Here is a 16,823-nt window from a genome sequence, read left to right as displayed (position 1 = left end):
TAGTCATTATGTGTTTAACTCATATATTTTAGTCATCATTGGGTTATTTTAAAGAAAAAGCAGAGATGGAAAAAATATTTATTCTGAATAATACCGTGTGAAGTTTATATTCCTATTGAAGAAATTATGCCTGAAACACTTGGCAAATAGAAATGGTTTTCAGCTGGTCGAGGTGCTTTATTATCACTTTTTAAATGCCTCTGAAGGTTCTTTTGAGAATTCTTGATGAATTTTATATCAGATGTTTGGCACAGTATCTGAGAACTAGAAAGCATTCAAATTAAGAGATTAAATTGACATGTTGAAATATTATTAAATAATACACTAATCCCTTGAAAGTTAATATACCTTCGCAGTGCAGTTTGCAGTATTCTTACATCTCATCATGCTTTTGGTGTAGTTTTTATGCTTGAAATTGTTTAATTTTTGTCATTTACAGCATCACTGCAGACAATGTGGAAATATCTTCTGTGCTGAGTGTTCGGCCAAAAATGCCTTAACTCCATCTTCTAAGAAGCCTGTTCGTGTCTGTGATGCATGTTTCAATGACTTGCAAGGATAATGGGTTATCACAACTTCAGAATAGTATTACACTAACATTAGATTTTTAATAAATGCACTTAATAGAGGTCTTGGACTACTATTTGATTTGGACAGTGGTTGCAATATTAGACCAAATTAGAATTCATATATTTTGGAATGTTATCAATATCAAGTAAAACTCTTCTATTTTTGTGAGACTTGGGCTCATCTTTCATTACTTTTTTCCATTTAACCCCTGGAACAGCTTTCATGCCAAGTTTAGAATTAGCCAATGAAATGTAAATAAACTTTGGACAGAAAATAGCAATGTATTTTTTTAAATATGATTTCATTGTTCACAAATGACATGAATATACGCTTCCATAGCTTACTTTTTTCTCCCAAATTTAGTATACAAAAATGTACATGGGTGATGTTATCACATCATATATGTTGCACAATAGCACATTATATTATTATTATATTAGATACTCTCTTGGTGAAGTCATGCACAGAACTATAAAACTTTCTTTTTTTCTTATATATAGGTCCATAGCTCAGTTGCATTGTTATGTTATAAATTTACTACTCATGTGTTCTAAGTACAGTTTATGTTGAAATATGTACTAACCATGAATTTGAACATGGTTTTTGTTTTAACAATATTGATTAAATTCTCTTGGGTAGATTTTATGAAAACCTCTGTAAAATCAGTTTGCTTACTTTATGGTTATCCTGGGGTTGTATTTTAAAGATTAGGGTTAATTTTTCTTTGTCTTTTTCTATCTCATGTTTAAACTCTCACATACTGTTAAGAATTCTATAAAACTACCCACCCTCACCCCCCAGCTGGAGGATGAATCGTAAAAATTGTATAATGGTTCTATTGTCAGTTTCTGGTAAGTAGGAAGGTTTTGGAGATTAGCCTTTATGTTATAACCTCGGATTGTCTCTCCAGCATTTTGGGAATCTGAGTTTGCTTTTTTAATGGATCTATTTTTCCCTTTATTTGGTTTAACCTTTCGAACCATAGCTCAGCTTCACTGTAATAGTTTTATAATTTTGCATCTTAAAGCCAGTAACTGATATTGCTCTTGTCTTATCTGTGAAAACAAATACACATGGGAAGGAGACATTAAATATTCGACTTTACATCTTCTTACCTAATAGGGAAACATTTTTGAAAGTTGTGAAGTTGACTTAAATTTAAAATGGTTATGAATTTGGGGTTCCATATTAACTGGTAAATCTTTTCACTTTGCAAAAATACTGCTATGAAATTGCTTTAAAGTAACAGCTGGAGAATAGAATATCACCAAAAACAAATATATTTCGGAATCCCAAAGTTATAATCAGAACTGAAACAGAATGGCTAATTAAGGGTAATCAAAAGTTAGCTTATTTGTATGCTGAACAATGGAATTGAATTTTAATTTATCATAGTCTTCTTAATTTGGGAAACATCTGTAGAGAGGTCATTAATATTGGTTTATTCTTTCTAGAGAAAAAATATAAAGTTATACATTTGTGCAGTGTAATCATCTGGTAATAATAAGGAAGAATGGGAGTTAATATTTCGTTTGCAATAGTCTATAATATACACTTGCTTTCAAATATCATGCCGAAATAAAGTTATCGTGTTTATGCTTTACCTGTAACATCGATAAACGAAGAGATTGTCATATTCATTTAATTATTTTACAAAACTCAGTTAAGTAAATCCTGCTGTCAGTAGCTGTTAAGGACCCTGATGGTGTCCCTAGACTAGGATAGACATACATCCTTGAGCATACATAAAGAAGAAATACAGTGACTCTTTATTAAAAACAACAGCTGGATGATATAAATTGAGCTAAAATTATTTGTGCATTTTCATATGCTTATAAATCCTTTCAAAGAGTCTTAATTCTACACTTTAAATATAAGGAAGTTAATATGAAACTTAGAAATTTTCTATGTTGGAAAAATAGATATTCACAGTACCTTTTTTTTTTTTTTTTTTAAGATAGTAAAACTTCATGAGGATTCTAGGTTAGAATATTTGTTCACTTCATCTCCTTGGGTTCGCTGAAGGCCTTTTCCCATCTTATCCACCCACCCACATATTCACAAAAAAAAATGTCGGGAGGGCAACAAACAAAATTGTATGTGTTTGAGTAATCACTAGTTTTCATCTAGCTAAATCTCATTTTATAGGTCCTGAATAATTTACCATAGGCTACTACACTAATGCTATCAGAAATGAACCTTTTTTGTGTGTGTGCTTATTAACTCTCACTAATTTAACATGTTTTTAAAGAAAACAAAAAGGGTTTTCTTTTTCTTTTAACTAAAAAGTCATCTTCTGAGTTCTTACTGGCTCTACATTTTAGATGTTTGCTGGTACTATTTGTCAGTGAGTTAGGGGTGGCACGTCCCAGCTCTTGGCTCTAATGCGAAGCCTGTTGGCATCACATGTTAGTAAATTCCAAACCCCAGCATAGAAATGTGAATTAAAATCAAGTTTTGCTGGGTTAGAGTACAATAAAGTATACCTACAGATTTTTTTTAATAGGAAGAAGACAAAGCTGCTGGTATAGGATTAGTTCATTTTGAAGAAAAAAGAGGGAAACACAAAGACCTCAATGCAGTGTACAAATAACATTTTGTTCAACTACCTCTTAATGTGGAATTAGCTAGTTTGATAGTTTCCTCACAGTAATGTTAAATAGTAACTGCCAAATTTGTTAGTTTCCCATCTCTCTTAGAAAGGCTTTGGATTATTTTATAGTTTTGAGAACTTTGAAGCCACTTTTTTTTAACTTTGCATTTGCATAAAAATGTTTAGCTTCTAAGTGGAGAGCAAATTATGATCATATATTTTGATATTCATGACCTATTTGACTATAGCAATTTTTTTTAATGCACTTTGGCTATAAAACCATGGATGATTTGATCCATAAGAGTTAAATGTGCCATCAATTTAGTATTCCTAGACATGAGCTTGATGAATGGCATTCTGTAATTATAATGTGCCACACATTATCGTGTCTTAATTGCCCTTTGCCTGAATTTTAATGATCAATTTGTTATTGTTGCAGATGTGAATATTGTGCATAAACTTACTAAATTTATGTAAAATTGTATAAAATAGAATTGGAAATAGCTAAGTTCTTTCTGTGTAGAAGTAATGAATTTATTGTAACATGATGCAGTTATGTATATGACATTCTGTACTTCCTTGAACTGGATCATATATTCATAGTTTCTATAGAAACTTTTGCATGAATATTTTCTCATTTAGGTTTTGGATTCATTGTTTGTATTGTGTTTACTACTTGTGATCATGTAGTTGTGCCTTATTTTGTGAGAGAGTTTAGCTCAGTAAATACTGTAATTTCTAAACTCAGTGAGTGGAAGGTTATCGATTATAAATGTAACTGATAAATTACACAACAGCATTTAAATCTGTATAAAGAAAAATGGAAGGATCCTTATTGAATTGTTGATTTTGTTTTTTTAATTTGTTAAAGATGATATTAAAAAACCATTTCTTTCTAGTAGATGTATTCTGTGACTGTAAATTATTTTTTTCTATTAAAAAAAAAAAAGTACATGGGGTGCCTGGGTGGCTCAGTTGGTTGAGTGTCCGACTCTTGATTTTGGCTCAGGTCATGATCCCAGGGTCATGGGGTCAAGCCCCGCACTGGACTCCTCACCGAGTGTGAAGCCTGCTTGAGATTCTCTCTCTCCCCCCACCCCTCTCTCCGGCTCGTGCACGCCCTCTCTCTCTCTCAAATAAAAATAAATGAAAAAGAATACAAAATATTAACCATTTTGTACTTATTTACAGATTGTTAGAACTTTCCACATGGATGTAGACCGTGGGTATGCTTTGGTGTTCAATTTAGGAATTAGGAATGAAGTTCATAATTGCAAGAGAAATTACTAAAGCCATTTTGCTTAAGACATTCCCTTCTTATTCCATTCATTATTGTGAAGAATTAACAAAACTACAAAGAAATACTAAACAATATTAAAGTCATTCCTTCTTTCATTGTTCATCTAAGTGTAGTACCCAGGTGACCATTTAAAGACACTTTTCTGAGGTATCAGTATACCAGTCGCTTATTACCGTGTTTTTCCTGGGAACCAAAATTCCAGAAGTGTTTTTTTTTTTTTTTTTTTTTATTATTTGACTCTAATGTGCTTCCCTCTGAAGAGTTCAATGTGTATATCCTCAAGAACTTCCTAGATTATATATTAGACATGTTCTTTTGTGAGTGCTATAGAATTTCAGTTTAAATATGTAGCATATTCTTTTTTAAATTTTATTTTATTGTGATCACATTTAACAGATCTACCCTCTTTGACAGCTTTTAAATTCTAGTAGAGCAGACCTGTAGAGCTTCCTCATCTCACTTCACTGAAACGTTATGCTGTTGACTGGTGACTTCCCATTTCTCCCTCCCTTGGCAACCTCTATTCTACTCTGATTCTGTGCGTCTGACTACTTTCGATACCTCACGTCAGTGGAGTCATACAGTATTTGTCTCTGTGACTGATTGACTTCTTTTAGCGTGATGTCCGAGGTTCATCTCTGTTGTTGCAAATTGCAGAATTTCCTTCTTCTCAAAGGCTGAATAGTATTCCATTGTATGTATATGCCATATTTTCTTTACCCGTTCATCTGTTGGTGGACATTAAGGGTTTTCCATTTCTTGGCTATTGTGAATAGTGCTGTGATGAACATGGGAACACTAATAGTTCTTTGCATCTAGCGTATTCTTCTTCAGCTGTTTTCCATCTTGATGTTAATTTACTCAATCTTTCCCTTTAATGAGATTTAAGGGTAAACAAGTTCTTTATACATATAATTACTTATTGGACTCGGGATTTTTTTAAAAAAAAATTAATGTTTATTTATTTTTGAAGGAGAGACAGGGTGTGAGCAGGGGTGGGGCAGAGGGGGAGACATAGAATCTGAAGCAGGCTGCAGGCTTTGAGGTGTCAGCACAGAGCCCAGCTCGGGGCTCGAACTCATAAGCTGTGAGATCATGACCTGAGCTGAAGTTAGACACTTAACAGATTGAGCCACCCAGGTGCCCCTGGACTTAGAGGATTTTAAAAGGAATCTTGAGAGATCACTTAGTCCCGGTCCGTGTCCTTCCTCTTAGGTTGGTTTTAAATATTTGAAAGTTTCTACAAGATGATTGTTGATTTTTTTTTCTGAAATATATATATTATTTTTTGGTCAGATATTTCTTCCTAAATCTTCTCTTGCACAAATCTGTATTGTCTTCTGGATGTAATTTCTTTCAATCCCATCCAGGTCCCCTCTCTAGGAACTCACCTGCAGTCTAGTCCCCATTCTTGGCCCTCCCATTTTTTTTTCTCATTTATTCTTAGACATTAACAGTAGTTAATTGCTTTCGAGATTCTCCTTTTAATTCAACTTATTCTTAATAAATACCTGAAATTATATAGAGACTGCCCCTCCCTTCTAATAGTGCTTGGCCCTTGGACAAGAGCCTTTATGCTGCAGTGCAGCGAAATCTGTGTTTTCCTCAAAGAATTAACTGCACGTCATGACTTCCTCAAGCCCCATCCTCTCTGTCTCATCCTCCAACTTAAGGAGATCAGTTAACGTATCACTTATCTTCCAGCCCAAATTGAAAAGTGCAATACGTCCGTTTTGGAAATTGCAGAAGTTACCATTCCTGAAATTGAAATTTGTGGATTTCCTTTTGATGTGATCTGACTATAAGAACCCGTTTTTTTAAATGAAGTTAATAGTATATTCCACCATGACAATATAATTCAAGCTACTTTTACTTGATAAAGATTCTAATGACATTTCAAGTGTTCTCTGCCAAATAAACTTGGCTGTTCTATGCCAGCACACACAACACCCAAACCAGAAAGTGGTTTTATGACAAACTTCATCGTTCGTTCCTCAAAAAATGAGGTTCAGAGAAAGCTACCTTAACTATTTCTATGAAAATCTCCCATATAAAAGTGTTAACTGGTGAAACTGGAACAGACACTTGCTTTTTTCCCCCTTAAAATAAGGGCATTTAATCTCTGGGATTTTCTACTTTCAATTTAGGGTATTACCAAGTATACCTGAGGTAAGTAAACTGTTGGCAAATAGGAATTTAAAAACTGTTAAATATAGATCTTATTGATTGCTTAATCTGTTAAAAAAGCAACCAAAGTTGTATCAGAATTATCAATGCGCTTTAGGGGTGCCTGGATGGCTCAGTGGGTTGAGCATCCAACTTTAGCTCAGGTCATGATCTCAGGGTTCGGAAGTTCAAGCCCCGCGTTGGGCTGTGTGCTGACAGCTCAGAGCCTGGAGCCTGCTTCAGATTCTGTGTCTCCATCTCTCTCTGCCCCTCCCCTGCTCATTTCTCTCTCTCTCTGTGTCTCAAAAATAAACATTTAAAAAAGTTAAAAAAAAGAATTATCATTGCATGTGAGGTAGGACTGTAAAGCAGTTAAGACTGGTTTATGAGCCATGTAGGAAATATGGTTTCATTATTGACATACACAAAAGTGAGATGCTAGAATTCACACTGAGCACAAGCAGTGGACATTGCTTTCCTTCTGACCCTCCATTCATCTGATCTTTCACCCTTTACAAATTCTAATAGCACCATACTTCACTCAAACCTCTTGCGAGCCCTACTGAAACATGATAAGGTATCAGTTATATACCTGCCAAAAAATTCCTCAGAGTTCAAATTTGTTGCGGTCATTATTTCTCTATAATGAGGATTTTCCTAACTCAAATCCTCAAATTCTGGAACTCCTTTAAAATGCACATTTCTGGGGCGCCTGGGTGGCGCAGTCGGTTAAGCGTCCGACTTCAGCCAGGTCACGATCTCGCAGTCCGTGAGTTCGAGCCCCGCGTCGGGCTCTGGGCTGATGGCTCAGAGCCTGGAGCCTGTTTCCGATTCTGTGTCTCCCTCTCTCTCTGCCCCTCCCCCGTTCATGCTCTGTCTCTCTCTGTCCCAAAAATAAATAAAAACGTTGAAAAAAAAATAAAATGCACATTTCTTTCTAGCTCATCACTAAATAAGTGTTAGAAAAGTTTGAATGAAAGAATACCTTAATCCTAATGTCTAAAAAATGCACCATTTGTTTTAGGTTCCTACATTTCAGAGGATTCTGCAGGTGACGTAAATAAAGATATCTTCTTGGTTTCCTGGTTCTTGGTGAAGCAAGATATTGCTGCTGTTATTTGTGTCATCCATGTTTTCTGTTAAAAATCATATAATACATATATACTATATATATAATATATATAGAGAGAATGTTGACAATTATTCACATACTTGGACTAATATTTTCCTTTGTATTTATTGACTTGCTCTTTAAAACGGAAGACTAATGAAACACTTGCATGTTTCCCGTTTTCTTTAATATGTCACAAATACCTCTAATCATCTATGAAAATGGAAGTGGATTAAATGAGTATGGTATGGAAGTTGGGAAAAGAGTTATGAATAATCAAGGAATCATAATAGTCCGTGATACTAGAAAAACGAGCACTGAGAATATAAATAGTTTGAAAATTGAATTCCTTGAATTTCCGTTTTGTATGGAAATAGTTCTTAACAAGTGGCATAATTTGCAAAGCCGACTGAGGGAGGTGACCCTGGAAATTGAGTTATTAGGGCTAAAGCAACACGGCGTTAATTGGCTACGATGTTGCCGTGATGATAACCTTCGTGGGGAAAGAAAACTTCTAAGATGGAGAAACCAGTCAGGCGGCTGCTTCTCAGTGCCATAGCTGAGTCAACACTGGCCTCTTTTCTGAACACTGGAGTATCTTCAAAGGTGGTTCATTATTGCGGTGGCCCCTCATTTGAGCGGACGTCACATAATTTGCATACCAGGACTTTCACAGTCGGAACACCTTAAAAGTCAATCATGCAATCCAAAGCAGTTCTTTCCCATTGTTTCACGTAAGCTGTGCAACTCCAAGGCTGCTTGAGGTTCTGTTCCAGGCGAAAATGAAGGAGCCGTGTCGGCTCTGTGAGTGTGAAGAGGTGGTCAGCTCTTGAGGGACTAGATGTCCACATCCTTCCCCCTCTTAACCTCTGCCCTTCCCAAAGCCGGCGAAGGAAATACACAAACTTTCCCATTTCCCATTACTTAAGAGGCTTGGGGGGAGATTCTTCCTTATGTCAGGTCTGAAGAATCAAAACCTGCACAACTGAGATACATACTTTGATATTTTCTCTTTGGGTTTGGAATAAGAACATTGCTGTACACACCGTCGATGTCTGTTTTCATGTTGTACAAGGAAAGCATTTCTCAGCCCAAACGCTACAAAAAGGTTACATAGGCAAAAGAAATCGTTTAATATTAAATCCAGTTTCTCGGGACAAGAACCTAGAGTTTTTGAATATTCTCAATGAATAGGGAAAGTTTATGTAGATAACAAACAAAAAGAATTGATTCTGAGAGCAAGACTTCACTACCACGCCCAAAGAGAGCCCACTTAAATATGAGAACCCTTTCTTCCTTAGCTAACAACTTCTGCAGCTTGATGAAATGCAATTATGGCTTATGTGATGGAAAACGGGCACCTTCTAGAAGAAATTTAGCATGCTAGGTGGATAGTGTGTATGTAAAATACAGATAATAAAAAGATGGAAAACAATGTAACTGTTGTCTCTTTCATCCACCACTCCTGTTTAAAATGTTACTGTTGTATTTAAAGTGAAATCCCATCGGAGCAAGGGTTATAGACAAAGTAAGAGGTACCAAAAATACCAAGTCTCCTGAGTGCTTCATTAACAGGCCAAAAAATTGACTCAAAATTCAGCATCTACAAATTATGTGAGATGTGAAACAAACAAAAATAAGTGTTGGTGTGGTTTCTGTGCTTGTAAAAGAAAGTCTGTTCTGTCATTACCTAGCTGGTCTCTTGGAGAAATGACAGGAGATACTGAGAGAGTAATTCTCGTGTTTTTGTTTTGTTTTATTGTTTTTTTTAATGTGGCAGGTGCTTTTATTTTTTTTAAACATTTTGTTTAACATTTATTTATTTTTGAGACAGAGAGAGAGCATGAACGGGGGAGGGTCAGAGAGAGAGGGAGACACAGAATCCGAAGCAGGCTCCAGGCTCCGAGCTGTCAGCACAGAGCCCAATGCGGGGCTTGAACTCACAGACCGCGAGATCATGACCTGAGCTGAAGTCGGACACTTAGCCGACTGAGCCACCCAGGCGCCCCTGGCAGGTGCTTTTAAAATAAAAACTTCTTCCTTGAAATTCTAATACAACACAGGGAGTAAAATTCTGCAGTCCATGCAGTTAATTTATGTGTGGGAACAAACAAAAACCAAACCAGGCTTGTCTTCTTTCTGGTCATACCAAGGAGTACTTCAGAGAGAAGGAGGAGAGCACTGACTTTTTATTCCTGGCGGATCATAAGCTGATGCGTGCCCCCTGTCATTATTTGTATTTGATGAAATGTGTGGGTTTAACTCAGACTCACCGGAAGAGGTTGGGCCTCATTTCAAAATCAGAGCAAATGCAAGACTTTCTTTCTTTTCTTTTTTTTTTTTTTATTTTTTTAACGTTTATTTATTTTGAGACAGAGAGACAGAGCATGAATGGGGGAGGGTCAGAGAGAGGGAGACACAGAATCTGAAACAGGCTCCAGGCTCTGAGCTGTCAGCACAGAGCCTGGCGTGGGGCTCGAACTCGCGAACGGCAAGATCATGACCTGAGCCAAAGTCGGACGCTCCACTGACTGAGCCACCCAGATGCCCCAAGACTTTCATTTTCATAACTGCAAGAACTATTCTAGTATCACAGGTAATACTCATAGCAGTCTAAGGTTCCTAATTCCTAAATTCTACCACAACAAAGTCTGTTAAGGGCATGACATTCTGTCAGCTTCTCTGAGATGGGAGGACTATTAAAATAACTTTCTGGGGAAAAAAGATCTGAGTGAATTTGTTTTACCCCTTGATTTTTCTCCTTGTAAATATTCTGTAGGGAGTGAGGCTTTTCAGATGAGGTGGTTGTTCTTGGCTGGATTTTGGAATCCGTTATCCTCAAAAATTGTAACTGTAGTTCTCAATTATTCAAGGTATCCGACATCTGCCTGATTTGTAACATGGGTACAGGGAACATTATAAGCAGGGGAACTGGTCCAGCGAGGCTGGTAAAATAAAACGAGGAGAGAAAATATGTGGTCAAGAATCGCCCTTTTTCTTGCCTGACATTCTAATATAGCAATTAACAATAATTAATACAACAACTGACACCATTTATTAAATCCTTATTCCTGGGCACTGTATCTTTTTCCCCCTCCTTTTTGTATCATTTAAACCACACAGCAACTAAGTCATCTAGTTCCTACTTACGAATAAGGAAGCAGATTTCATTTTCCCCAGGTCACACAGCTTGCAAATGATACAGCCGGGATTTGAAACTAGGTTGTCAATCACTCCAAAGCCCCATCTCGTCTTTTTTAGCCCTTTATTCTCTCCCATCCTACAGCTATTTTGGTTCATGTACTATCTGGACAGTCAAAATAATAGATGAGAGGAATGAGGAAAAAAAATACATGAATGTATAGAGGACGAGATGGTAGTAACAAATTAGAAAATAACAAAAAAAATGGTGGAAACACAGCTTTAAAAAAAGATAGTTTTTATTAAAAAAAAAAAAAAAAAGGAATAGAGAAGAAAAAACCTGCATCTCCCAAGGTAATCCAGGGATGTGACAGTTCCCAGAAAGTCGAGTTCCTAGAGCCGGCAGGGCTGACACTAACCTGAGCCCCCAGCCTAAGTAAGCCGCTTCCACTCCTGCCCTGGGGTTCTGACAGCCTCCTGCCCTCAAGTCCGTTTACCACCTTCTGACTGTGGCCGCTGGAGTGACAAAAATGTCCTGCCCTAGGATGATGGCCTCTGGTGATGGCATTTTTCCCCATGAAAAAGTAAACTAAGCAAGCAGACAAAAGTACTTCTGGGCCCCTGTGCTGAGTCTCTGCCTATCAACACCCCCTCTGCCATCGCTGACCAGGGAGGGGGGGCTCCCCGGGGGCAGTGGCAGGGAGGGGGCTGGGGAGCACACTCACGGACAAAGGCTTTGCTCCCCTTTTAAGGGGACATTTCCTCTAGAAATGTCTTCTGGCCTTAGGCAGACTTCAGCTTACACAGACCCCAAGGGGTCACAGTCGATTCAAATACGAGGCCTTTCAGCCTGCGCAGGTCACGTTTCAGCAAATCCCAGCAGAAGTGGAAAGAACAGACAAGAGGGCAGAAGGCTCGGGTTCTAGATGTTGCCTCTTCGTGGACCCCACCTGCTCTTGGGGAAAGTTTGCTTCCACTCATGAGCTAACATGCAAAGCATTGACATATATAACTTAGTTACATAACACAACAATGTCAATGTTTGCCATTATTATTATTCAGGTGTGTTTTCATTCATTCACTGTGTAGTGTTTCTCCACCGTGTTTAAGGTCACCCTACGCTTGTCAGTAAAGCTCTGGGCTTGGCTGCTGGTTTGGGAGTTGAGAACCATGGGTAGTGCTCCTGTTTTTTCCTGCTCCTCCCTTAGGACAGAAAGGTGATCCCCTCACCCCCGCCAGCCTGGCTTCAGCAGGTCTCCTAGGAGCCTGTACATGTGGCAGAATCCCCTTCTGCTTCCTTCTGAACACAGGCCATTCCCCCAGCACTGAGGAAACTGAGTCCCAGGGCTTCCACATCAGGGTTTACTATTGATCTTTGATTATTCTGAGGACTCCCCCCAAAACAAGGGCTGTTTCTTATCTGTCTTTCTAACTCCAGGGTGCCCACAGAGTGCCTGGTTCTCAGGAGACACTCAGGGAATGCTTGAGCAAATGAATAAGAGGATATGTATTTTTGACATATACACCTACATTTTTATGTGCACGTGCGCATCTCTCTCTCTCCATCTCTCTCTCTATATATATATCTTCATTTCTGACATATTTCTTTCCACAGAGCTATTATAATATCTTAGACTTGTAAGGCAGGCACATCATTGTTTACCAGTGCTTTAACAATACCAATTGTACTAATAATGATACCAAATACTGATAATAGTGTATTGAGTGCTTTACAGGCGTTATTCCATCTCACTCTCCTGACCACGGAGGTAGATATTCCTATTTCACCAGGAGAAATCTGTGGCTGAGAAGATTCAAATGCCTCGCCTTTCTTGACATCCTTAAGAAATGGAATTTGCTTTTGGTATTGTTTTTCAGTTCAGAGCTATGGGACTAAAAAAAATCCACCGTTGGGGCGCCTGGGTGGCTCAGTCTGGCTAAGCCTCCAACTTCGGCTCAGTTCATGATCTCACAGTTTGTGGGTTCGAACCCCACGTTGGGCTCTGTGCTGACAGCTCAGAGCCTGGAGCCTGCTTCCGGATTCTGGGTCTCCCTTGCTGCCCCTTTCCTGCTCACTCTCTCTCTCTCTCTCTCTCTCAAAAATAATAAACATTAAAAAAAAAAAGCCACAGTTAGTGAGTGGTAGAGTTGAGTTATCCAAGCACTGGAAACCAAGTCCAACAGTTTTTTCAGAATTAATTCGTAGAGTGAGTGCTAGTCACATAGGAATCAGGCGTTGTATCTTACGAAGATTTAAATTGGATTCATGTCTTATTACCAAAACAAGGCCAATATAAAACTCCATGACGGCAAACAGCTAAGCTGACTGATGAAAATAGACACAGGCCAGACACGTGGAGTGGATCCATACTTTTGACCACCAATCGGTCTAGTGGAATGGGCTGATCAAGTACCATACACGAACCACCCTCTTTTATTACTGTTCACGGCTCAGCAGTAAGCAAAGGACACATTAAACCAGTGCCTGAACCTCCAAGTTTCCCAAAGTAAAGAAGAAAATAATGCAATAAATAGGAAATCGACACTGATGCACATACCTAAGGTGCGTCCTTAACCAAATCAATTTTTAGAAACAATTGCTTAAACTCCAGCTAACGATTCTTTCTGGATCTTGAAAAGCACTTCCCTCCAATACATAGTGTTTTTATTTATTTATTTATTTATTTATTTATTTATTTATTTCATACCACGTATTTTATTTTATTTTATTTTATTTTTTAAAATTTACATCCAAATTACTTAGCGTATAGTGCAACAATGATTTCAGGAGTAGATACCTTAGTGCCCCTTACCCATTTAGCCCATCCCCCTTCCCACAACCCCTCCAGTAACCCTCTGTTCTCCATATTTAAGAGTCTCTTATGTTTTGTCCCCTCCCTGTTTTTATATTATTTTTGTTTCCCTTCCCTTGTGTTCATCTGTTTTGTCTCTTAAAGTCCTCATATGAGTGAAGTCATAGGATTTTTGTCTTTCTCTAATTTCACTTAGCATAATACCCTCCAGTTCCATTTACGTAGTTGCAAATGGCAAGATTTCATTCTTTTTGATTGCCGAGTAATACTCCGTTGTATATATATATACCACATCTTCTTTACCCATTCATCCATTGATGGACATTTGGGCTCTTTCCATCCTTTGGCTATTGTGGATAGTGCTGCTATAAACATGGGGGTGCACGTGTCCCTTCAAAACAGCATACCTGTATCCCATGGATAAATGCCTAGTAGTGCAATTGCTGGGTCGTAGGGTAGTTCTATTTTTAATTTTTTTAGGAACCTCCATACTGTTTTCCAGAGTGGCTATACCAGCTTGCATTGCCACTAACAATGCAAAAGAGACCCTCTTTCTCTGCATCCTCGCCAACATGTGTTGTTACCCGAGTTGTTAGTGTTAGCCGTTCTGACAGGTGTAAGGTGGTATCTCCTTGTGGTTTTGATTTGTATTTCCCTGATGATGAGTGATGTTGAGCATTTTTTCATGTGTCGGTTGGCCATCTGGATGTCTTCTTTAGAGAAGTGTCTATTCATGTCTTTTGCCCATTTCTTCACTGGATTATTTGTTTGTTGGGTGTTGAGTTGGATAAGTTATTTATAGATTTTGGATACTAACCCTTTATCTGATATGTCGTTTGCAAATATCTTCTCCCATTCTGTCAGTTGCCTTTTAGTTTTGCTGATCATTTCCTTCACGGTGCAGAAGCTTTTTATTTTGATGAGGTCCCAGTAGTTCATTTTTGCTTTTGTTTCCCTTGCCTCTGGAGACGTGTTGAGTAAGAAGTTGCTGTGGCCAAGATCAAAGAGGTTTTTGCCTGCTTTCTCCTCGAGGATTTTGATGGCTTCCTGTCTTACATTTATGTCTTTCATCCATTTTGAGGTTTTTTTTTGTGTGTATGGTGTAAGAAAGTGGTCCAGGTTCATTCTTCTGCATGTCGCTGTCCAGTTTTCCCAGCACTACTTGCTGAAGAGACTGTCTTTATTCCATTGGATATTCTTTCCTGCTTTGTCAAAGATTAGTTGGCCACACGTTTGTGGGTCCGTTTCTGGGTTCTCTATTCTGTTCCACTGATCTGAGTGTCTGTTCTTGTGCCAGTACCATACTGTCTTGATGATTACAGCTTTGTAGTATAGCTTGAAGTCTGGGATTGTGATGCCGCCTGCTTTGGTTTTCTTTTTCAAGATTGCTTTGGCTATTTGGGGTCTTTTCTGGTTCCATAAAAATTTTAGGATTATTTGTGCTAGCTCTCTGAAGAATGCTGGTGTTATTTTGATAGGGATTGAATTGAATATGCAGGTTGCTTTGGGTAGTATCAATATTGTAACAATATTTGTTCTTCCTATCCAGGAGCATGGAATCTTTTTTCCATTTTTTGTGTGTGTCTCTTCAATTTCTTTCATAAGCTTTCTATAGTTTTCAGTGTATAGATTTTTCACCTCTTTGGTTAGACTTATTCCTAGGTGTTTTATGGTTTTTGGTGCAACTGTAAATGGGATCGATTCCTTGATTTCTCTTTCTGTCGCTTCATTGTTGAAGCAGAGGAACGAAACCGATTTCTGTGCATTGATTTTATATCCTGCAACTTTGCTGAATTCATGAACAATTCTAGCAGTTTTTTGGTGGAATCTTTTGGGTTTTCCATATAAAATATCATGCCGTCTGCGCAGAAGAAAGTATGACTTCCTCCTGGCCAATTTGGATGCCTTTTATTTCTTTGTGTTATCTGATTGCAAAGGCTAAGACTTCCAACACTATGTTGAATAGCAGTGACAAGAGTGGACATCTCTGTCTTGTTCCTGACCTTAGGGGGAAAGCTCTCAGTTTTTCCCCCATTGAGGATGATATTAGCATTGGGTCGTTCATATATGGCTTTTATGATCTCGAGGTATGCTCCTTCTCTCCCTACTTTCTTGGGGGTTTTTAAGAAAGGATGCTGTATTTTGTCAAATGCTTTCTCTGCATCTATTGAGAGGATCATATGGTTCTTGTCCTTTCTTTCATCGATGTGATGAATCACATTAATTGTTTTGTGGATATTGAACCAGCCCTGCATCCCAGGTATAAATCCCACTTGGTCATGGTGAATAATTTTTTTAATGTATTGTTGGATCCGGTTGGCTAATATCTCATTGAGGATTTTTGTATCCATGTTCATCAGGGAAATTGGTCTATAGTTCTCCTTTTTAGTGGGGTCTTTGTCTGGTTTTGGAATCAAGGTAATGCTGGCTTCATAGAAAGAGTTTGGAAGTTTTCCTCTTCCTCTTCTGGGACCCCTAGGATTCTGATGTTATTCCTTTTTAATGAGTCACTGATTTCTCTAATTCTTAAATCATTCTCTTTTGCCTTAATCTCCCTCTTTTTTTCTGCTTCACTGTTCTCTATAAACTTGTCCTCTATATCGCTGATTCTCTGTTCTGCCTCATCCATCCTTGCCGCCGCTGCATCCATCCATGATTGCAGCTCAGTTATAGCATTTTTAATTTCATTATGGCTATTTTTTACTCTTTTATCTCTGCAGAAAGGGATTCTAATCTATTTTCAACTCCAGCTAGTATTCTTATTATTGTGATTCTAAATTCTGGTTCAGACATCTTGTTTGTATCTGTGTTGGTTAAATCCCTGGCTGCCATTTCTTCATGCTCTTTCTTTTGGGGTGAATTCCTTCGTTTTGTCATTTTGAAGGGAGTAAAGGAATTAATGAGGTAGAAAAATTAAAATAAAAAAATTACACACACACACACACACACACACACACAAATCGAATAAATGATGCTAGATCCTAGGTGTGTTTTGGTCTGGGTGTTGAAAGTGCTTTGACAGATTAGAGAAAAAAAATTGGGGGGGGGGAGAAAAAAAAGGAAATCATTTGAGAATTTGAAAAAATGAATACACTGAAGTAGACTAAAATGAGATGATGGAGGTAAAAT

General features: G+C 37.9%; 2 protein-coding genes across 6 annotated transcripts in view; one reads left to right on the top strand and one right to left on the bottom strand.

Annotated features, from left to right (window-relative positions):
• The window catches only part of EEA1 (early endosome antigen 1), a 115,517-nt gene extending 111,453 nt beyond the window's left edge, over positions 1–4,064 (top strand). For all 5 annotated transcript variants that reach the window (XM_023257297.2, XM_023257295.2, XM_023257298.2 and 2 more), the window contains one exon: positions 440–4,064. In XM_023257297.2, coding sequence (XP_023113065.1) covers positions 440–562 — 123 coding nt within the window. In that variant the 3' untranslated portion in view covers positions 563–4,064. The remainder of the gene's footprint in view (positions 1–439) is intronic.
• Positions 4,065–7,657: 3,593 nt separating this feature from the next.
• The window catches only part of PLEKHG7 (pleckstrin homology and RhoGEF domain containing G7), a 69,364-nt gene continuing 60,198 nt past the window's right edge, over positions 7,658–16,823 (bottom strand). The window contains 4 exon segments of the mRNA XM_045062676.1: positions 7,658–7,765; positions 8,739–8,777; positions 8,780–8,838; positions 13,229–13,383. Of these exon segments, the coding sequence (XP_044918611.1) occupies positions 7,658–7,765; positions 8,739–8,777; positions 8,780–8,838; positions 13,229–13,383 (361 nt within the window).

The sequence above is a fragment of the Felis catus genome, chromosome B4 (assembly GCF_018350175.1).
Source record: "Felis catus isolate Fca126 chromosome B4, F.catus_Fca126_mat1.0, whole genome shotgun sequence".
Lineage (NCBI taxonomy): Eukaryota > Metazoa > Chordata > Mammalia > Carnivora > Felidae > Felis > Felis catus.
This window is presented reverse-complemented; position numbering and strand designations above follow the sequence as displayed.